Source organism: Eubalaena glacialis, chromosome 2 (assembly GCF_028564815.1).
Source record: "Eubalaena glacialis isolate mEubGla1 chromosome 2, mEubGla1.1.hap2.+ XY, whole genome shotgun sequence".
Classification (NCBI taxonomy): Eukaryota; Metazoa; Chordata; class Mammalia; order Artiodactyla; family Balaenidae; genus Eubalaena; species Eubalaena glacialis.
The window spans coordinates 52,434,807-52,457,268 of NC_083717.1; the positions used below are offsets into that span (position 1 = coordinate 52,434,807).

General features: G+C 50.9%; 1 protein-coding gene across 4 annotated transcripts in view; it reads left to right on the forward strand.

Annotated features, from left to right (window-relative positions):
* LRRK1 (leucine rich repeat kinase 1) overlaps positions 1-22,462 on the forward strand; it is a 114,898-nt gene that overhangs the window by 79,046 nt on the left and 13,390 nt on the right. For all 4 annotated transcript variants that reach the window (XM_061180000.1, XM_061180001.1, XM_061180002.1 and 1 more), the window contains 14 exons: positions 963-1,127; positions 1,634-1,806; positions 2,908-3,028; positions 3,286-3,445; positions 3,836-4,112; positions 7,284-7,455; positions 9,840-10,003; positions 10,499-10,638; positions 12,472-12,721; positions 15,195-15,361; positions 18,052-18,249; positions 19,220-19,497; positions 21,115-21,309; positions 22,094-22,245. In XM_061180000.1, the coding sequence (XP_061035983.1) occupies positions 963-1,127; positions 1,634-1,806; positions 2,908-3,028; positions 3,286-3,445; positions 3,836-4,112; positions 7,284-7,455; positions 9,840-10,003; positions 10,499-10,638; positions 12,472-12,721; positions 15,195-15,361; positions 18,052-18,249; positions 19,220-19,497; positions 21,115-21,309; positions 22,094-22,245 (2,612 nt within the window). The remainder of the gene's footprint in view (positions 1-962; positions 1,128-1,633; positions 1,807-2,907; positions 3,029-3,285; positions 3,446-3,835; positions 4,113-7,283; positions 7,456-9,839; positions 10,004-10,498; positions 10,639-12,471; positions 12,722-15,194; positions 15,362-18,051; positions 18,250-19,219; positions 19,498-21,114; positions 21,310-22,093; positions 22,246-22,462) is intronic.

Consider the following 22,462-nt stretch of genomic DNA (forward strand, 5'->3'; position numbering starts at 1 on the left):
GAAAGTAACCAGAATCGGGATTCTCTCCTGCTTTTTTAAGCAATTATTCCATGTCACTTTCTTCCAGCTGTTCTTAAGCAAATAGCTCTCCGAGGTCTGAGGGGTGAATTAGTATTTCCACTTTTCCTGACCTTTGGCCGCCCCCACTTTCTTTCTGCCATCATTCAAGTTTCTCCCCACCCCTTTCATTGAAGGACAACCACCTGATCTTGTGAACACTGAGTTCCGTAACTCTCTGTGTGGCTGGGCCTTCAGCCAGTTTAGAACAGCTGTCCATTTTCATCTTTACACCAAAAAAGCAGGTCAGCACGCTGTGTCTTGGAGGCCAAACTGCAGCATGGTGGGAACGATTCTTTGCCACAGAAAAGTGCAGCCTTAGCTACTCGGGCCAGACTCTGACCTCATAAAACAATAGAGAAACCACCGTTTACACAGCCTTTCCCCGAAGCCCAACAACTAATCTTTTGTTAGATTCCCACATCAGGGCCATTTCCCATCATCCTTGGTGGGCACTGCCCTCTGACCTGCACAGTTCAGAGGCCTGTCCGCTTGGCCTTGCCCTCACTCGGATGGAGGTTAAGCCTTGGTGTGAGCACTGCCGTCAGGCCCCGGCTTCCTCTGGCAGGATGTCTCCTAACCGTCTGCAGCTGAGATGGAGGCAGACAGTGCCCTCCGACGTTCTGCAGATGCCTCTGCCCACAGGACCCAGGCTTCCAGGACCCCCTGCTCCCATAGCCGTAGATGGAAGCCCCCAGAAGCCCACCTCCAAACCGCTGGGCCCCCTTCCCTCCCTCAGATGGCTGGTTCCTGAGAAAAACAGCAGGACAGGCCGTGCTTTTCCACGGCTGTGCTTTTACCAGGCCCCCATGTACAACGTTCATAGTGATCAGTTATCTCAATTTGATTGACTAAAACCCTGGTTGCTAAAATGTCTCCCTGTTGCTGCCTTGTTGCTCAAGTAGGTTGAGTCTGTGGAGTTCAATGTCTGGGACATCGGTGGCCCCGCCAGCATGGCCACGGTCAACCAGTGCTTCTTCACGGACAAGGCCCTGTATGTGGTGGTTTGGAACCTGGCACTGGGGGAGGAGGCTGTGGCCAACCTTCAGTTCTGGCTTCTCAACATCGAGGTGAGGGGGTGCCAGCCCTTCAGCTCTCAGTCCTCAGGACATTGCAGGGGCCCCGCCGCTTCTCAGGGGGGAAAAGGAAAAAAGGAAATGGTTAGGGAGAAATGCTTTGCACTTTGCTGGGCTGTCACGAGGCCCCAGAATCACAGGTCACTGTGAAGCACTTAAAACCCTCCTGGGCCACATGGTTGATGGTGCTTTTGTACTTTTCTGCTTCCTTAAATTTAAGAGCCCCACATCGTGGACCCAGGAGGGGAACGGGGCTCCCCTCTTCCAGTGGAAAGGTGACGTGGGCCAGAAGCTGGGGCGCTGTCTGAAGGGATCAGAGATGGAGGCCCCAGGGAGGGTCACGGGCCCTCACACACCCCCTAGTGCGTGGCAGGCCCTCGAGGTTCTCAGAGAGGAGTGCGGGGTGCAGCGGGGTGATGGTTGAGGGCCAGGGCGTACAGGGTTGGCACATCCACTGCCTAGGGAATCATTCCCGTCCCCAGCCAGACTCTCTCTCACAGGCCAAGGCCCCAAACGCTGTGGTGCTGGTGGTGGGAACACACCTGGACTTAATCGAAACCAAATTCCGTGTGGAGAGAATCGCCACGCTGCGCGCCTATGTGCTGGCGCTCTGCCGCTCACCCTCCGGGTCCAGGGCCACCGGCTTCCCGGACATCACCTTCAAACACCTACAGTGAGTGTCCCATGGCATCCTGCTCGTCCCCACCTGTCGCGGGGCTGTGGCTGCCAGCCTCTCACTTGTCCATCTCCCTGGGGACGCCTGCTCTGCCTGCAGAGGGCTCCTGAGGCAGGGGCTGTGCTCCTCTGTTGCCCTGTCCAGGGTGAAGGGTGGCAGCTGGGCCCCCAGAGCAGATGCAGCCCTAGGGAGGGTGAGGAGCTGCCAGAGGATTTGCAGGGCAGGGCCTGGAGACACTCTCTGTGCTTCCTGTCCAAGTCTCCCCACCCCCAGGGCCAGTGCTGAGTGTGCACGGCCCCAGTGGGACCACGAGATAGAAACTCAAACACCACCCATCACATTTGTTGATCATTGATCAAGAACAGACCCCAGGTGTGGTCCTGGTCCTCCCAGTGTGTCTGAGTGGTCCAGAAGGGCTGGGATGGGGGAGGGCCACAGGGTGGGGTTCAGGATAGGCCAGTGCTGGTGGGACCAGTGTCCTGGGCATGTTGATTCTCCCACCCTGTCCTTGGATTCTCACGACAGCTCTGCAGGTTATGGAGATTGTTGTGCCCACTTTGCAGATTATGAAACTGAGGCTCAGCTAGTAAGTGTTCTCTGACTGCTACCCTGGTGGCTCTTGGGTTCCCTCACTCTGGGTGAAGTGCCATGGACATTGGTGCATGGGTCAGCCTGGAGACATGCCATGTGGCTCAGAGTACAGGACGGGGCTTTCAGGAATTCCTCGAGTGCCCTTGAGAATGCCCCCTGGGGCCTGCGATGATAGGAGTGCTGGCTCTGGGTCAGAAACCTGAGTCCCACCCAAGCCTGGTCCTTTCCAGCTTGTGTCCTTGGGAGTCACCTGGTGCCTGCATGCCTCACTTTCCTCCTCTGTAAAGTGGGCACGTTGGGAAGACAGACTAAAGCAGCACATTGTGGTGCCCCCAGCACCACGCTTTGCATCAAGTAAGGCCTCATTAAATTTCTATGTCTATCTCTCATGAGTTTTCTCAACTTGCCAGTGTTTGGGACGAAACACTTAGGAAAACAGAGGCACTGCAGTGCTTGTCAGAGAGGGGAGGTACTATGAATAAGCACGGTTCGTTTTTGCACTCACAGTGAGCTTTCCTGTAAGAGCCTGGAAGGTCAGGAAGGGCTGCGGCAGCTCATTTTCCACGTCACGTGCAGCATGAAAGACGTGGGCAGCACCATTGGCTGCCAGCGACTCGCAGGGAGGCTGGTGGGTACCTCTCATCCCCTTAAAGCCAGAGGGGCCTGCTTCCCATGTGTCAGGGGAACTGTACCTCCCTCTCTCTTTCTACTGTAAAACCCATGTGCTGTATATACTGTGTGGTCCCCATGTGAGCAGTTTCTTGGGGGAAGGGAGGGGTGGGACAGTGACAGGAAGCATTCCACCTACTCAGTCCTCTGGAGGGTGGCAGGCGAACCAGGCTGGCTGGGCACACCTGAGGGCCCAGCCTTGCCCACCTGTCCCAGATACCCAGGAGCTACCTGAGCCTCCAGGAGGCCGTGCTGGCGGAGCAGCAGCGCCGCGGCCTGAGCGACGATGTGCAGTACCTGACGGACAGGCAGCTGGAGCAGCTGGTAGAGCAGATGCCTGACAATGACATCAAGGACTACGAGGACCTACAGTCCGGTGGGTGGGCTGGGAAGGTGGGCAGGGAGACGGGATCAGGTGGGTACCAGCAGGCACAGGCACAGGGCCCTGGGGAGGGGCACTCAAATTTTTCACCGCTCTGCACATGTCTGCAAATGACTGCAAAGACACTTCAGGTATCAATTTCGGGTCACAAATCAATTTTAACGAGTAAGTGAATTTGCAAAGATGGAATCCATGAATAATGGAGATCAGCACATTGGCAAGAGTTACAAGATGCCTCTTGAAAACATGTGAAGGTCCCCATGTGTTGGGAGTGTTGGTTGCTTCCTAAGAAGAATCTGTAACCTGGCCCCCTTAGGAGGAGGTCACCCAGAGTCCCTTTTGCCCTTTGTTTGACACTGTTCCCTCATCCCCTCCCCTGGGCAGCCATCAGCTTCCTCATTGAAACTGGCACCCTGCTCCACTTCCCGGACACCAGCCACGGCCTGAGGAACCTCTACTTCCTCGACCCCATTTGGTTGTCTGAATGTCTGCAGAGAATCTTCAACATCAAGGGCTCCAGGTCGGTGGCCAAGAACGGGGTGATCAGGGCGGAGGACCTCAGGATGCTGCTGGTTGGGACCGGCTTCACAAAGCAGACGGAAGAGCAGTATTTCCAGTTCCTGGCCAAATTTGAGATAGCTCTGCCCGTCGCCAACGACAGGTGAGGCCACGGACTGGGCTGTGCCGGTTGCTCCCTAGAGGAAGGAATTAGGGCTGGGACCACTGGTGGCTTGAGCAAGATTTCCAGGGATGGGTCATGATAATGACCTGCCTGCCTGGGCTGGGGCAGCAGGGGGTGGGCTTGGCCGGTCCCCCGGCTGGCTGCTCCTTCCTGTGCCTTGGATGTCTCTTTTCAGGGGGTTCAAAGAAATCCATTTATTGAAAAGGTGTAGGAAAACATGCAAGAATGGCAATGGCATTAAAGGTAACTTTGGGAATTTCATGCTTTGGGAGGTTGATTGCTTGGTTATTTGATGAATAAAAATGGAGTAAGTAACAAAGATGTGTGTGCTAATTATACAGCCCAGCTTCAAAATGCAGGGAGGGCAGGGGCTGAAGGGGCGTGTGGGTTAAATCTAATGATGCTCTGACCTAAACCAGCTTGGTTCTTAGGGCCTCCTTGCCCTAATTTCAGTTTCAGCCATTTCCTGGGTCTGATGCTGATGTTGGCCCTGAGGCAGTAACCAGGATGCCAAATCCACAGACCTTTTCCATTCATCTGTCATAGAACTTGTCACCACCCTGCCCCTCAACCCCAGAGCTCTGGGGGGATGCCCACAGGAGACTCCCAGGGAGCTGCCCTGGACCCTGTGTGGCCAGCCCAGCAATTCCATCAGCACAGACTGGGTCTCCTGGGAGCCAGCCCTGGGCCATCTCTCTCTGAGATTTCCACTTGGTCTTATGACTATGGGAGGGGGCCTCAGTCCTTCCTGTTCCAGCTTCATGAGGGCCAAGATTGAGTCCTAAAAAGAGAAACCCCAAAGAGGAATTCAAAACCCACATGATCCCTCACACCATGGCCCAGGTGTGTCCTTGACTTTGGCCCATGAAAAAGCACACAGTGAAGTAGTCTGTGAGTTTACAACACTGCCAGAATCTGACAATTTTCTGGTTATTTTATCAACAGGTTAGAGGAATGAGGAGATATTAGCACTATGTAAAAGCAAGTCCCAACTTCCTTTCTTTTCTCATCTGTAAAATGAGAATAATACTATTATCTACTAGTATTATAGTCATTGTGAGGATTAAATTTGATAATACGTGTAAACTATGAGAAGTGTCTCCTGCACCTGTGAGCTTCAAGGACATCAAGGATTATCAGTACTGTTATTGTTTCCATCTTTGTGTTAAGTGCTCATAGCCAATGGTGTCTGGTTCCATCTAAAGTCAGGAGTGTCCAAGCATTTTCCATCTTAGCACAGGTATAATGGTTCCCTTGTGCCCCAGGGACAAGGAGTTCCAGCTCCTTGCACCATAAGGTTTTATATGGTCGACGACACTATCATCAAAAACAAAGGCATTTGCTGCTCCTTTTAGAGCATGGTTTTCAACCTGCAGTCCTGAACGCCTCCAGTCCCTGGGAAAACCTTCAGGGCATTTCTGAACCTCCCTACACTTCTGAGTGTTCGTGTACCTTCCAGGTGGGGACTCGCTGGCTGTCAGCACTCAGGGAAGGCTCCTGCCCGACTGCTGAGACAACCTCAGGGACATAGTGTGAGCCAGCTCCGCAGTGCAGGCACCACACAGTGCCCAGGTCTTCACAGACTTATGTTCAACAGGCACATGAAGAACTCACCTCTTAATTCCCCAGGCTCTTCCCCTGGGACAGCCTTGCCCTACTAGTGATCACTTTTAAGGAGGTGCCAATGGTCTCCCAGGGCTCCGCTCACCTTGAGCAGGGCTTCCATTGCCAGTCAGTTTAAATCTCTTCACTTGCCATGCTGGCTTCTAAGTCTCCTCTGCCTTCAAAAATATTGAGCACCTGCTCTGTGCGCTGCGTACTGGGGCACCTGGGTGCAGAGCGTGCTCCCTCCCCTTGCCCAGGGGACACCTGCCAGGTAGAAAGAAGCAGGAAGCTGCAGCACACAGGCAGTGTAGGGGGTCCCGTGAGATCCAAGCTGAGCATGATGCAGGCGGAAGAAGCAGGATAAATCACACTGGGCACCGACAAGGGCCTCCTGTTTGGGGAGGTCAGAGAGATAAAGAAGGACTTCTCAGAACTTAAAGGACTAAATCAGGGCATCTGCTGGAGAACACCTGGCTGTGGAGAAGGCACTCTAGCTGGGGTGGTTGAGAAGGTCCTTTCACCCAAGACCTGTAATGGCTGAAAAGGACCTAAAACTTCACCATCTGCCCCCTGTCCATCCTTCTCTAACCCTTTGAGGTCAGTATCCTTTCTCTTCCCACATCAGGGAAGCAGAATCGCAATGAGGTTAAGCTGTGTGCTGAAGACAGAGCCAGGACTGATCCCTGGGTGCTCCGCCCACCAGGCTGTCATTGAATTTTCCTTCTACAATATTTTCAGGGCTCCCTTTCAGAAAGTTCTAAAGACGTTTTATAGGACCTAAACTGATGTATTTTTAAAGGATTAGGAGAGTTGAAGGCAAACCTTTAAGAAAAGGGCACATCCAAGGCTCTGCCCAAGGCCGCCTCAGCTCCAGGGCACACAGAAGATGCTGGTTTTCAGGGAAATCTTAGAGGGAACTCCCCCGTTTCAGCTGTTTCCAAATGATCACAGTCATGAATGGCTCACTGACACTGTGATTCAGCGCTTTTATGAGTAAGAGTGCTCTCATAAAACATCGCTCTTTTGCACAAACAGCCTCATTCGAACTTTTAAGGCAACTGTGTTGTTTCAACTGGTCAAGAACAATAAATAGCTTCTAAGGCCAAAAACCTTTCTCTGACCCCAATATCTACATTGTCCTTAGAACTGTGCAGCTGTATTTGTTTTTCCTTCACCATCCAAAGTTAATTTTAAGTGACTCCCCAGTCGCAACCCAGTTTACAGAGAATTAACTACTATTTGCTGTGTCTGTTTATGACCACAGATGTTTCCACGTCTTCCCTTAGCCGTATTCTAGTCTCTATCTTAGAGACGTCAATAAACAGATTCACTGTGCCTATCTTCATTTTCTCTTGGAGCATTTATTCGAAGCATATAAACTACCCCCTCTATCTAAAAATAAGATTCCAAGGCCCTGGGAGGAAGGCACCGGGCAGCCTGAGCTGTTTCAGCAGAGCCTGCCCCAGGCCAGTCCGTCTGCTGGGGTCAGGGCCCTGCAGCAGAGCTCAGGCCCCTGGTTCACCAGCCCCCTTTGGTGTGTTTCAGCTATCTCCTGCCACATCTCCTTCCATCCAAACCTGGCCTGGACACCCACGGCATGCGGCATCCCACGGCCAACACCATTCAGAGGGTGTTTAAGATGAGCTTCGTTCCAGTTGGCTTCTGGCAAAGGTTTATAGCACGGATGCTCATCAGCTTGGCCGAGATGGACCTTCAGGTAGTTGCATTTTCTTCATGGGGCAGTTTTTGCTTGCATGCGAGGCACCTGCAACTGTGCCCTGGTGGGAGGGAGGGAGAGAGGAAGGGAGGGAGGGAGATGCCCTTTGCTGGAGGAGCCTGGCTGAAGACCCTTCTCCTGCAGCAAATCTGCTGACTTAGGGCCCGGAGGCCAGTACAGCACGGCTGCCTTCTCTCCTCTAAGCCACAGACCCACTTGAATCATTCTGTGAATACCAAATCAGTGCCTAGCTGGCTTGGACAGAATATCCCATTAGGAGCAAGGGTTCTAATCTAACCAACATCAACATCCCCTGGAGGGCTTGTTAGAACACAGACAGTTAGGCCCCACTCGGGTTCTGGCTCCGTGGCTATGGACTGGGACTCAAGAGTCTGCTTATCCAACCACTGCCCCAGGTGATGCTGCTGGTCAGGGACCACACCCGGAGAACCATGGCCTCAGAATCATGGCTTTACCATTCAGGCTGTGACTAGACTCCCCTGGGGAGCTCTAACAGACACAGACCAGACCCAGACACAGACCACTAAGTCAGAATCTGTGGGTGTGGCAGCCAGGGATCAGTATTTTTTAAAGCTCTCCAGGTGACTCCACTGTCCAGTCAAGCTTGAGAACCACTGGCACAGAACTTTAACTTGGTCTGGGAGCAGCGAAGACCTAACCCAAGGAGTTCTTTTCTGTGGGTTCACCTGGTGTTGTGTTGAAGGAAGTCCCGGCTGTCAGCCAACATTCGTTTCATGCAAGACAATAATATGGAAATAGTGGTTGGCTAGAGTGGTGGTTCTCAAAGTGGGGTTCCTGGACCAGCAGAATCAGCCTCACCTGGGAACTTGTTAGAAGTGCAAATTCTCGGGCCCGCCCCAGACCTGCTGCATCAGAAACTCCAGGATGGAGCCCAGGGCTCTGTTTTTCACAAGCCTTCCAGCGAATTCTAACTTACTTTACAGTGTGAGAACCCCTGACATAAGCCAGGACTGTTGAATAATTGACATTAAACTCAGTATGAGTTTGCTTTTGCCATGTTCTAATTATAAGGCCCTTATGGAATTAAACTTCTTGTATTAAGTAAAGATATTCTTTGATTTTCCCATTTTACTGAAATGTTCAAAAGTAAATGGAAGAGCCTGAAAATGCTTTGGCATTTTCTCACACAGCTCATGTTAGCGGGAGGGAGACTTGTTAGCAACACAGTTGGGTGCACTGACAGATGGAAGGAGTGGGCGCATGGGCTGGCTCTCCCAATGTTCCCATTCGGTCACTCTTCCCTCCCTTTGAACTCTTCTTCCTGCCACGTTCTAAGTGTGAGGTCACCAAGCACTAGCATCGTGTGAGGCCTGAGCTTCCAAGTGGGCTCAGTGGCTGGCAGGGTGTGGGCCCAGCCGGGTGTGGAGGCAGGCGCCCTTCCTGGCAGCATCCCTCACTCAGAATTAGGAAAGAAGTCCTGTTGAAATTCAGATGAGGAAAAGGAGTTCAGTCTCAGAAGTATCAAAGGCATGCAAATTCAAGCATTGATAAAATACCACTTGTCACCTATCAAATTAGCAGAGAGCTAACAGCCAGCCCCAGAATCAGGAAAGTTCACACACCATGGTCAGTGAATATACAGCCTATTCACCTTGAAAGCGATTCCTCACTAGGCATCCAGAGCCTGAAAATGTTCAAACCCTTTGACCCAGTAATCTTACTGCTATAAATCTGAACTATAGAAATCATTTGAAATCAGAGAAAACTCTGTGGTTTTTCATGTTCATATGGCTTATCTGAAAGAGCAAAAGATTGGAACCAACCTAAAAGTCCAAAGAAGAGAATGATTCAGCAAATTACTATACTTAGTAAAATATTGAGCTTTAGAAAAATGAATTTTATGAGTTTTTAACGACATAGGAAAAGCAAAGTTTTTAAAAGTATACACAATTAGAAATTTAGAAATACAAAATTACAAAATATGGCCTCAGCTGTTTTATAAACATACAGGTAGATAGGAAAAAAACCTGGAATAAAATATACCAAAATTTTCATGATCTATGTGTTAAATTGGTATTTCATTTTCTCTCTTGTATTTTTCTGTATTTTCCATATTTTCTAAGGTAACTTTTTGCTTGTAAAATCAGGGAGGGAAAAGATTTGAAAAAGAAAAGCCTGTTTTCAATCTTTTAGGGAAAACATGTTCCCAGAGTATCCTGGAGACCCCCTCAGATAATGCAGCATTTCATTTGGCAGCAGGATGAGCGGTGCAGGAGGGAGGGGGTGGGAAGATGGACGGTGGTCCTTTATCACGATGGGGCCAGGCCAGCCTCTTCACAGCTCTGCCCAGGGCCAGCGAAGAGCCCGGTCTACTTAAGCAGGGTCTTTTCTCTGTCTTTCAGCTTTTTGAAAACAAGAAGAATACTAAAAGCAGGCACAGGAAAGTCACCATTTACAGTTTTACAGGAAACCAGAGAAATCGCTGCAGCACATTCAGAGTGAAAAGAAATCAGACCATCTATTGGCAGGAAGGGCTCCTGGTCACTTTTGATGGGGGCTACCTCAGGTAGGAACATTTGGGAGCCCCCCTGACTGGGTCACCACGGTGCTGTAGAAACGGGCCCCAGGGCAACATCTGCCGGGAGACCGTCCACTTGATGTCCAGAGTTCTGTTCCCGAGGGCAGGTCATCATGGAAGCTTGCTAGAAGCTCTAGATGTTTCCACTTAAAGCTCACAGTTGCCACTTGGCAGATGAGAAACCTGTGGTTCAGATGGAAAAAGCTTCCCCAGGGTCACACCTAAGGGTCAGATCCCAGCCTGAGCACCCCTTCCTGCAAAGTCCTCATTGTGTCCGCTTCACCATTTTGGGGACAGCGGGGGGACAAGGCAGGGCCATGCATGTAAGTACACAAACGCAGGAGTCTCCTCTGACAGTCCTGCCTGGGCCCCTGCGGAGGGGGTCATCTCTGGGGGTTGCACCCTCGTTCTGAAGGCAAGGAGATTAAACCAGGGCCCTTCACAGCCGATAACAATGGACCCCTTTTTGTTTCTGGGTTGCAGTGTGGAATCCTCGGATGTGAACTGGAAAAAGAAAAAAAGTGGAGGAATAAAAATCATCTGCCAATCGGAAATAAGGGACTTCTCGGCAATGGCTTTTATCACAGACCATGTCAACTCCTTGATCGATCAGTGGTTTCCTGGTAAGGAAATGTTTTTGAACCAGGTCTTGGCTCATGTTAATATTGCTTTATAAATCGGGGTGGGGCTCCTTATTTGGAGAACAGAAATCCCACTGGGATTCAGTCCAAGGGGACCAGAGGGGTCCTAACAGACCTTTGGCAGAGTCTTGAGCCCTGGGGGAGTCCAGCTGTGGGCATGGGTGGAGGTGTTATGAGGAAGAAGTGGACCCAGACCCACGGGTCCTGGGAGGGATTTGGCCTCTGGCTGCCCACAGCGTGGGGGAAGAAGAATGCCCTGGGTACCGCACATGGTCTAGGAAGACCCTTGATGTGAGCCTCACGTGTTCTTGTTTACATGGTAAGGACAGGGCTGCTGAAATCCAGGGGGGAGCCCGCAGCTGGAGATTCATCCCTTGTGCAGGGGTGGGAGGGAAGGCACCACACCTGCCAAAGGTCCACATTTTCCTTCCCTGCCTTCCCCAAACCCCCGAATCCCAGCAGTGATCAGCCACCCACGTAGCCCTTTCCAGCCCCTTTGATCAGTTTCTTCATTGACAGTCCACCCAAAGAAAATACTTTTTGAAGTGAAGCTCTTGAGGTCCTCTGTTTGTTTTGCTACTGAAGCGGAGACAAACCCACTGCGGGGCATCCTGCAGGGAGGAGGCCATCCAGTCAAAACCAGGCAGCCTCTTCCCTGTGAGCCCTCAACTCCGGAAGCCTGGAGACCAAGAGAGCAGAGAGCGAGTTTGGGATCCTAGTGCCGCCTCTGGCCTGCTAGTCCAGTCCTCTGGCCTCCTGAGCTGGCTTCCTCACCCGTACACCATCCCTGCATCCTGGGAGAGCATCAGAAGAAATGCTTAAGAAACAGTGGCTGGGCGTGCTCCAGATCATACTCTGGACACCCGGGTCTGTGGTCCTTTGGGTGTTGATGGGAAAGGTGACCTACAAGGAAAAAAAGCTTAGAAAGGAGCCTAAGGGAAGGTAGTTTAGTGTGTGGGTTGGGGCAGTTGGGCGGTGCTTGGCCATACAGCGGGGGCCTCTAGGCCATTTGAACCCTACGGGCCCTTTGTGATCTCCCCACAACAGGTGCTGCTGGGGATTTGACTAGGGCCCATCAGACAGGAAGGACTGAGCTGAGGGCCTGAGACAGGGCTGCCTAGACACAGCACCACCAGCCAGCTGGCAGGATGTATTACACACATGTGCCTAGAAAATTCTACGAGTCCACCCTGCACAAAGCAGGACATCAGCTCACCTTTCTGGCATCTCCACGGGACAACTTGGAGGGTGTTTCTTTGTACCTCCTTTCAGGGGTGTGCAGGAAAGCTGTGTCTCCTGCCCAGGGGAACACAAGTAAAATGACTAGATTTTGTCTATTATAATTTGTACTCATTTCTCCTCCTGCATTGCTCTTCTAGAAAAGATCATAGTAATTGCAAGCCTTATGTTTCTAATTTTAAGAACGGCTCCTTACTGGTTGTGGTTTGGTCATTGGAGTGTGGCATAGCTCAGACCCAGCCTGCAAGCAATGTCCTTCCGGGGCCCAGCTGTGCAGGAGGGATCCCCAAACTCTCAGCACCTCCTAGGCCAGCTACCTCTGGGTCTAGACCCCCTGGCGACTGTCCAGTGCACCCCTGGCCCCTCCCTGCAAGTGTCTTTTAGGATCGAGGATGGTGCTCCCCAAAAAGGAACCCGAGTGCGGCAGTCATGTTTCAGCCACTCCCTGGGGTCCAGGCCAGGGCAGACAGACCCCCTCCTGTGAAAGGCTCACCCAGCCTGGGGGTACAGATGCTGTTCAGGGACCCACCTGCAGCCGCCTTTGTGTGAGCTGACTCCTGCTGTGTCCCCATTTAGCCCTGACGGCCACGGAAAGCGATGGGACCCCACTGATGGAGCAGTATGTGCCCTGCCCAGTGTGCGAGACCTCCTGGGCTCAGCACGCCGACCCAAGTGAGAGATTGGAGGATGTGCAGTACTTTGACATGGAAGACTGCGTGTTGACAGCCATCGAGCAGGACTTCATCTCCTGCCCCAGACACCCCGACCTCCCTGTGCCTCTCCAGGAGCTGGTCCCTGAGCTGTTCATGACCGACTTCCCGGCCAGGTATGCCACAGCGCTGATGCACAGGACCCACTGCTTCCCACCCAACCCCAGGTGACTTTTAGGTTTCCGGCCTAGGCTGCCTGAAGGGAACCAGGCTGTCAGCTTTCTTTTTGAAGCCACACAGGCCCAGCCAATAGGCAGAGCACTTGGAAGTTGAAGTCATCCTGGGACCCCACACCATTTCTCCCTCACATTAGCTGGTGCTCTTTTCCACTGAGCTGGCCCTCCTCTCTGATTCCTACTTTGCTGCTGGATCAAGGAATAGAAGACAAATATCCATTGGTGTCCAAAAAGAGGGTGCTCCCAGATGTACTGCCTCATTTTCCTTTCTTGGCAAATGCTGACTCCTCACTGCTACCCTGCAGCTGAGCATTTAGATCCCCTAAATCTGTTCCTAGAGATGAGTCTACCTATATTAATCTAAGAGAATAACTGGAGAGAGAATGCTGGAGAAAAGAGAAAACGTTTTGTGGTCCCACCCTATAGGAAACAGTCACAGAATCCAAGTGCTTGGTAAAAGATGGAATCTTCTGTAGTCATGGAAACCAGAAGCCATGATTTGGTCTCCCTGGAGATAATTTGACATTGGTGGTTAGCAATGTTTTTGGAGTTGTGAAATCCTGTTGTTTTCTTATTCAAAGGATTGCTATTTGGTTTCTTTAAAGAAACCCTTGGGGGGGGGTGAGAATATTTGTGTTGTCATTTTTCCAAATTGCTCCCCCACCCCAAGAAAATGGATATGGAGTACTCCGAGATATTGCAGGATTGTGGTTCCAAAGCATGCTTCTGGATGAGTCTATTAAATTAAGAAATCACTTCCTACATTGGGAAAATTTCCCCCATAGATCTTTTTAATATTCACATTACCTCATTGGTAGAAATGACAACTAAATACCACTCTTCTGCAAAGTGACTTACCTTTATCTCTAGATCTTCAACATGAGGGTTGTCACGTCTTGGAGACCACATGCAGAGATTTATATATGTGCGAATCAGATTTCACGGTGGGATGCCCGACTAGGCAACTCCAAATTTTAGAATTTTCATTTATTTGCTGAACCTTGTTATGTTTTATGCCCCCACTGAATCTTGGCTATTGAGTCTACTGTATGGAATCTGGAAAGCAAAGCCAGATTGGTTGTCCCTGTTGGTTTGGATCTAATTGCAGGCTATAGCATGGTTCTTAAACCAAGGTACTTGGCTGGGAGTTGAAATGCCCAAGAATCTGAACAGAATTCACAATCCAGCAGAGACTCTCTGGAAACTTTAGCTATGGCCCAACCATGGCCCCAAAGCATCACACTCCCTGACTGGGAGTTTAGGCAGGTGGGGGCAGGGGCAATCTGGCATCCACGGAGCCTTGTCCTGTGTCCCCAAATTACAGGAGTCCTAACAGAAAGCCCCAAGGGATCTTCAGCATTGCCACTGTTCCCTGTCTTATGAGGCTTCCAAGTGCTCACACTTCCCGAGCAGGTGGTTTTAGGGTGGGCACTTGGAGAACAGCCCAGTTCATCTTCAGCTGCATCGCCAAGGTCTACAATGGGTACAGTTGCATCTGCCAGGAGTGTGATGTGGTTGAGCTGTGCAGAGTCTGAGCAGCTGCAAAATCTGTTCCTGGAAGACATGGGCAACAACTGCATGGTTGGGGGGGTGGGAGAGGGACATTGGTCTGTTGGGCCAGGAGAGCTCCAGGGGAGGCACCCGGCAGAGGTAGCTGAAGAGGAACACTGGGGGGACCTCAGCAGAGCAGGTGGAAGCCCTGAAATGAGAGGACATCCGGCTGCCTTGCCCGCCCTCCCTCCCTTTTTCTCTCCCTTCCTGCATCCCTCCCTCTTTCCCTCCCTTCCAGAAGTGACTTGCAATATTTCCAAAAGCCCAACAGAAGTCCCCCTTTTACCTAGGATTAGAACGCACAGACAGGTGAGAAGATCTAAACTCCCTGCCTTTGGGTAAAATCCTAGCCATCAATTGTGGGGACACTGGCCATGCCGATCAGAAGCTCTATATGGCCATTTATATAATTATTGGCTTAATAAAAAGAAATGAGGAAACAACTAACCTAGCAGTAAATAAATGCAGTTTGTCTGATGGATACTAGCTCTCAAAGCATAGAACCTTTTGGAGGAAAATGTCTGAAGGAATTCTTTTTCTGTGTCCGCCACCTTCAGAGGCTTCACCCTAAGCCACTCACCATCCACACCTCTGAGGCCATTCCTGTTATGAGCCCATTTTATAGAGGAGACCAAGGCTTGTCAGGGCTGAGTGACCTGCCCAGGGCTGTGGTTTATCCCAGATCTGTGTGACCTCCCGGTGGCTTTGAACCCTGACTCTCCTCAGTGGGAACTAATGGCCAAGCACATTCTTGTACCCGCCCAGCCCAGGACCCGCCTCCCACCTCAGCGGGCCTCTCCAGGTTATAGGGGGCGGGTAGGGAGGTCTGTTCTAACCCCCCCACATACTGTGTTTCCGGCAGGCTCTTCCTGGAGAACAGCAAGCTGGAGCACAGCGAGGATGAGAGCACTGTCCTGGGCCAAGGTGGGAGTGGCACCATCATTTACCGGGCCCGGTACCAAGGCCAGCCCGTGGCTGTGAAGCGATTCCAGATCAAGAAATTCAAGAACTTTGCTAATGCCCCTGAAGGTAAACAGGGCCCTGCATCGTTTCTTTTCACACGTGTTTTCCCTTGGTCCAAACTTGCACCACCTTAGAGACCCCTGAGGCCACACAGGCAGGGGAGGAGGATGAGCAAAGCCAATGTGGGCCCCAGGGGTAGCCCCGCTTTATGCCTGGCAAGATGTGGGCCAGGCCTGAGGATCAGGCTGAGCAAGGCCTAGAAATTGCTTTTGGAGATTACTTTCTTGTCTGGACCTGAGCCCCCAAGAGCACGGGCCATCCTTACAATTTCCATCCGCTCCATGTCCAGCGCAGGCCTGACACGTGGTGAGCACACAGTCAGACCTCAGGTGGACCTCTCACCCTGGGCCACCCCACCCAGCCGCTAAAGGAAGGACGGTGAGCACTCCAGATGGATGAATTGGGAAGCCAGCATGGGTGGCTTCTCCCTTACCCCCTCCACCTGAAGGAGGGCACACCCTCTTGCCTTGGCATGCTCAGGTCCATACATCATGCGCAGCTCAGAGATGTTCTAGAGCAACACGTCACCACTTAATGCCCAGCTAGGGCAAGCGCTAGGAGGCTTCCTCCCTTCCAGCCGGCTGGATATCACATTTCTCACTGCCCCTGGCTTAGCATGGTTATCTTCATGATCACAAGAGGAATTTACACTCTTGGTAGAAAAATTAGAATCATAGAACAATATAAAGAAACAGATCAGAAAGAAAGAGACATGGGGCTTCCCTGGTGGCGCAGTGGTTGGGAATCCCCCTGCCAATTCAGGGGACACGGGTTCGAGCCCTGGTCCAGGAAGATCCCACAAGCCGCAGAGCAACTAAGCCACAACTACTGAGCCCTCTCGCCTAGAGCCCATGCTCTGCAACAAGAGAAGCCACCACAATGAGAAGCCCGCACACCACAACGAAGAGTAGCCCCCGCTCACCACAACTAGAGAAAGCCCGCACGCAGCAATGAAGACCCAATGCAGCCAAAAATAAAATAAATAAAATAAAATAAATTTTAAAAAAAAGGAAGAAACAAAACCATAGTTATATGCAGAGAATGTAAATCTAAGAGACTTTATTGACAAACATCATAGCCAATAAGAGTTTGATAAAGTTGTTAGACGTGAGCTCAGCATCAAATTTGGCAACAATGACCCATTAGAAAATGCCTTCCATGGCAGCAATTAAACCATAAAGTATTGAGGAATAATTAATATATATCATTCAATTTAGTTCTCATCTAAATTCCAGCAGGGTGTGTGTGTGTGTTAAATCTGACTGATTCTAAAATGCATGTGGGGACTTCTCTGGCGGTCCAGTGGTTAAGACTCCGTGCTTCCACTGCAGGGTGCACGGGTTCGATCCCTGGTTGGGAAACTAAGATCCCTCATGCCGCACAGTGTAGCCAAATAAATACATAAAAATTTTAAAAATAATGAAAATAAAATGCATGTGAAGTGACAAAAACCCAAGAACAGCCAAGAAAATCCCACAACGGAAGACAAAGGAGAGAGGCTTGCCCAGCAAACGCCTGACTTATAAGTCTCCAGGCATTAAGGCAGTGTTCTCCTGGGGCACAGCTGGGCCTGTCAAGGGAACAGAGAGAGCCTGCATGTGTGTGGGAGGCGAGGCTGGCACGTGGCAGAGGTAGCGTTAGGAGTCAGTGGGAAAGGCTGACTATTCGCTAAACTGGGGCAGACTTGGGTCAGGCTTCGACCATGTCAGAAATACATTCTTAATGGTCTAAAGACCCAATGTGAAAAACAAGACTTTTACACTTAAAAAACAAGTTTGTCTGGCACACACATAGATCTGGCACAGTTGATACATTTTAACTGCCAAGATTTTCTTCATGCTGTTTAAACTTCCATGTCCAATGATCCCTGATTTTAAAATCTGAACATAGGGGAGGGACAGATCAGGACACAAGAAGACAAGCAGGACCTGGTGGACACTGCTCGGTGACCTCAGGGCTGGCCACAGCCTGGTGGGTGAGCAGTTGGTGGGAAAGGCCCCTCAGGGGGACTCAGGCAAATGCCTTCCGTGAGGGATGCATTTCAAGGACATTGGGAGAAGGTTACAGCACAGCCCACCACTGCCCATAGACCTTTCTCCTCTGGCCTGAGGTGACGTGTCACAGGCCCATGGCTGCCCCATGGTTTTCTCTCTGGCTGACAAGAGAGTGGTAGTCCATTCTGCCCTTCACGGTCCTGGCTCCTGGCAGGGAGTAAGGTGAGCAGCAGCGACCAAGCCCCCAGCATCCCTGCAGATGAGCAGTGGAACTTGGTTACATGCTAGACGTGTTGCCTGAGCCAGGCTCTGGGTGACACTCGGGGATGCAGGATTGGAATAAGATCCAGTTGAGACCCTCAGGCAGCCAGCAGCGGGGTGGGGTGAGGGCTAAGAGAGTGGGTGACAAGGGTGGGGGCATGTGCATCAAGGGGATAGGAATGCCGAGTGTGACAGGACAAGTGTAGACCTGAGGAGGGGGCTTGATACCAGCCTGGATGCCTCAGGAATGCCTACATTTGGTGCCAAAATTGGGTGACGATATTGCAACCCCAGTTATGTTGAGTGACTTAAAATGTAAATCCTGGCCCTGCCCAGCCCCTCGAGTCCCCGTGAGGCAGCTCTGAGTGTGACAGGGCCCCCACGCAGAGTCGCCCTACGCAGGCTCCCCAGGCAGTGGTGACAGCCGTGCTCTCCCTGCAGACACCATGCTGAGGCACCTTCGGTCCACAGACGCCATGAGGAACTTCTCGGAGTTCCGGCAGGAGGCCAGCATGCTGCACGCCCTGCAGCACCCCTGCATCGTGTCCCTCATCGGCATCAGCGTCCACCCGCTCTGCTTCGCCCTGGAACTCGCCCCGCTTGGCAGCCTCAACACCGTGCTGTCCGAGAATGCCAAAGGTACCCACCATGCCCAGAATCTTCCACAGAGCGCTGCCTGGGGCCCGCCCCGGCCCAGTTCAGCCCCTGGGAGGACAGAGAGCCTGTGGGCAGCTCAGGTCCTGCGGAGCCATCTGTGGCCGGGCACACCCACCTGTGGCTCATGTGCCACTCCCAGTGGGTGATAAAAGAGCTTCTCCAGGCCTAAGTGCTAGGCAGTGGTGTTGGCGTGGCTGCAGGAGCTCACAGTTTGGAGTCAGACAGAGCCATGTTCCGAGTCCAGGCTGTCTTCCGTAATCCAGGAAGTTGCTTAATTTACTCATCCGTAAAAGGAGGATGATAATAGCCCCACTTGGAGGGCAGTGAGAGCATCAAGAGGCAGCCCAGGGAGGCCCGATGAGCAGCAGCCTGGTGAGCCCAGGAGCCACATAAATCTCTCCTTTGCCCATAACTCACCACATCTGTCCACGATTGTTAAAAATCTGAGACCCTGGGGTCAGTTTTATCTTATATTATTTTTTAACAAAAGTTTTAAATATTTACGCTGAGAAATGGGTAACTAAATTCCAAAGAGCTGACAGAGGGAAAGAGGTAGCTGTCTTTTAACTCAGCAAGAAGAAATGCAGTTAAAATCAATTATTCCTCCCCCAGTGGAAGAGATTTTTTTTTAATGGAGTTCTTATACCTGCAACTCACCCCTTGACATTATAGCAATCTTGGCCTGAGATGAACTCTAGGAATTTTGAATCCTTGCTCTTTTTAGTAAAAACACCAACAATTGCAGAGATGCAATTCATGAGATGCCATGAAGCAGTAACAACAAGCATTTCTAACTTAAATAATCTTAAGAAGGTCGTTCTCTGTCTCTTCTGGCATCCATCCTGGAGAGCAATGAGAACGCGTCAGTAGAATATAAAGTATTTGGGGAGACAGAGGTAAGAAAAGAAGAGAGTTGTTATGATGATAGTTTGATAATTTTTTCTTTGCAAAGATTCTTCCTTTATGCCCCTGGGACACATGCTCACCCAAAAAATAGCCTACCAGATAGCCTCCGGCCTGGCCTACCTGCACAAGAAAAACATCATCTTCTGTGACCTGAAATCAGACAACATCCTGGTCTGGTCTCTGGACGTCAAGGAGCACATCAACATCAAGCTGTCAGACTACGGCATATCCCGGCAGTCATTTCACGAGGGCGCCCTCGGCGTGGAGGGCACTCCTGGCTACCAGGCCCCAGAGATCAGGCCTCGCATCGTGTACGATGAGAAGGTACGGGCCCTGGCCCACTGCTGTCCCCTGGCCCAGGAGTGCATAGTCCTGGAGGCACCTGCAGCCTCTGGGCTCCACATGCCCCCGAGCACACATCTCTCCCTCTCCCGTGCTCAACCACAGGCACTGGCTTGAACCAGAAGGGCACAGAGGCCTGTATCTACCTAGTAATGTCAAGGGTGACTTCTCCTTAGCTTCAGAACAGTGACCTAGCCTCAGAATACTCAAACCTCAGTTCAGGAACATAGTGAAGGCTGTGCACAGTGGACAAAAAGTCCAAGACAGAGATGGGTCCGGATTTGTGTCCCAACTCTGCCATTTAAATGTGCAAAATGGAGACAGAGGACCAGCCTCACAGTGGCTTGTGAGGAACAGACAGATAAGGAAGGTAAAGGCTCCTGGTCAAATCAAAAGGCAGCATCACCAAAGCCAAGAGAAGACAGTGAATTCTGGCAGGTTAAGCATGGCCTCCCAGGCGGCCGCATGGCCAGCGTTGGCTGAGACGAAGGCTAAATGTTTGCCTTCTTCCCTGAGGGCTGTTTGGTAGATGCAGGCACACAGACAACTTAAAACCATCTTACAGTGCTCGCCTTGCATCTAGTGCCAGCCCTGGTTAATTAATCAGCCAGCAGTGAAACTCCCCTGGTCTGTAATTTCTCATTATTTGGTGATTTGCAGATGGGTCATTGACTAATTGCTTCAAGAATGACCCAAGCATATGTGGGTTAAATCGGCACCTGTAGCTATTAACCAAGATAGAAAAGGCAAATCAGAGTGACAAAAATAAGCTTCTTAGTAACAGGTGACAAGGCACCTCATAACTAAATTTATAACAGAACCTTCACATTGAAAACTCTCAGGTCTATCTTAGCCATTCTCCTGCTAAAAAGTTATTTCTTGACCCTCATGGAGACCTGTGTAACTCTCTCCTTTAGGCACATTTTCATGACATTTAGAGGAATCAAGATGTTGTGATCTGGGAGACTTTCCCCTCTTTATGATTTGCATGTACTCCTACTACCAAGCATTTAAACCAAGAGTTTGCATTTTCCTGCCTTGGTTTTATACTTAAGGGAAAGGACCATGGCATCCTTCGAGCCCTTAACCAGTGCCTGACAGCAAGTTTTCATTATGTGTTTAGTGGATGGATGGATGGATGGATGGATGGATGGATGGATGGATGAATGGATGGATGAGTGGATGGAAGGAAGGAAGTATGGGAGGATGGATGGGTAAATGGACAGAAGGACAGTCAGATGGATGCATATATGGGTACATAGGAAGATGGATAGATAAATGTGCAGAAGGACAGGTGATCAGGTGGATGGCTGGCTGACTGGATGGATAGAAAGAAGGGAGGAAGGAAGGAAAAAAAGGAAGAACTGGAAGATAGATGGATAAAGGGACAGAATGATGGTTGGTCAGATGGTTGGTGGGATGCTTGGACAGGTAGAGAGAGGTGGATGGATTGGTGAAGTTGATGATTGTCTTCCTTTGGACAGGGCCCATGTTTTCCTTATCTAACGTGTCTCCCCACTCCCTCTGTCTCTCAGGGCCAGCTTGCAAGATCTGCTGGGCCCAGGCAGGGGGTCTGACTTGGCTTGCCTCTCTGCCTAGGTAGACATGTTTTCCTATGGGATGGTGCTCTACGAGTTGCTGTCAGGACAGCGGCCTGCGCTGGGCCAGCACCAGCTTCAGATTGCCAAGAAGCTGTCCAAGGGCATCCGCCCGGTTCTGGGGCAGCTGGAGGAAGTGCAGTTCCATCGACTCCAGGCACTTATGATGGAGTGCTGGGACACAAAGCCCGAGAAGGTACCTGGGGGCACAGAGCCTGGGGGCCTGGCAGCTCCTGCCAGCTGGTGGAGGCTATGGGTCTCCAGAGTGCACATGTATGGCTGCCTGCCCACTCTTCACTGAGGGTCTAGAACAAATGGGGCAACCCTTTTCTGCTCATCTCTTCTACAAAGAGATATGTATTGCTTCTAATACATCCAGTTCATTTTCTTTGAGTGGGTGTCACTCTCAGGAAAAATGAAGTTTCTTTTCCTCCCCAACTTTTGTGTTACATCATCATGTGAATAAAGCAAACCAACCTTTATAGCAATACAGCCCCCATGCAAGAGCAGAGAGAATGTACGTATCTCTTTTTAAAGTATGGGAAGAAGGTTTGCTCATGAGAAGCAGGAGCCATATTATCATTTTGAAGCTAGTTGTTTTTGGAAGAGACCAATGGTTTCAAGGTTAAAACTCATTTATCAAATTAGATGATGCTAGTTTAATGCACTGAGAGTAAATGAGGTCTGAGAAAAATTATTTTCCAGATTTTGTGTCCCTGGGCATGGGGGTTGGAATATCAGAGTTTAGGCTAACCTGACCACCTGACTCTGAGTTGCCATGGATAATGGTGACCCAGACCCTGGAAGGGTTTGTTTCTGGTATCTGAAGTTGTTTTGGCCTCTTGTTTTGATTGGGTCCTGAATAAGCAGATTCCACTTCTTCCTTCCTGGTTCAAGACCCTTAGTTTCAAGGAAAGAATGGGCATCCATCTGGTTGTAAGTGACCCTTGCTCATGACCCTGCTGGCCTCTCTCCCTCAGCGACCACTGGCCCTGGCAGTGGTGAGCCAGATGAAGGACCCAACCTTTGCAACCTTCATGTACCAGCTGCCCTGCGGGAAGCAGACGGCCTTCTTCTCGTCCCAGGGCCAGGAGTACATGGTGGTGTTCTGGGATGGGAAAGAGGAGTCCAGGTAACGTCTGAGGCCTACCGTGCCCTGCTGGTATCAGAATGCGGGGGGGTGACCATGGACTTGGGGAGCAGTCATGGATGACCATGGTGAAAGATGTTTAGTGGACAGTGGGTTGAAAGCCTGATGGAGTCTGCTTGAGAGAGAAAACAGTCCACAGACATGCACGTGTGGGTTTGTGGATAAGAGAAGCAGAGAAAACATGATGTCTGCCACAGGG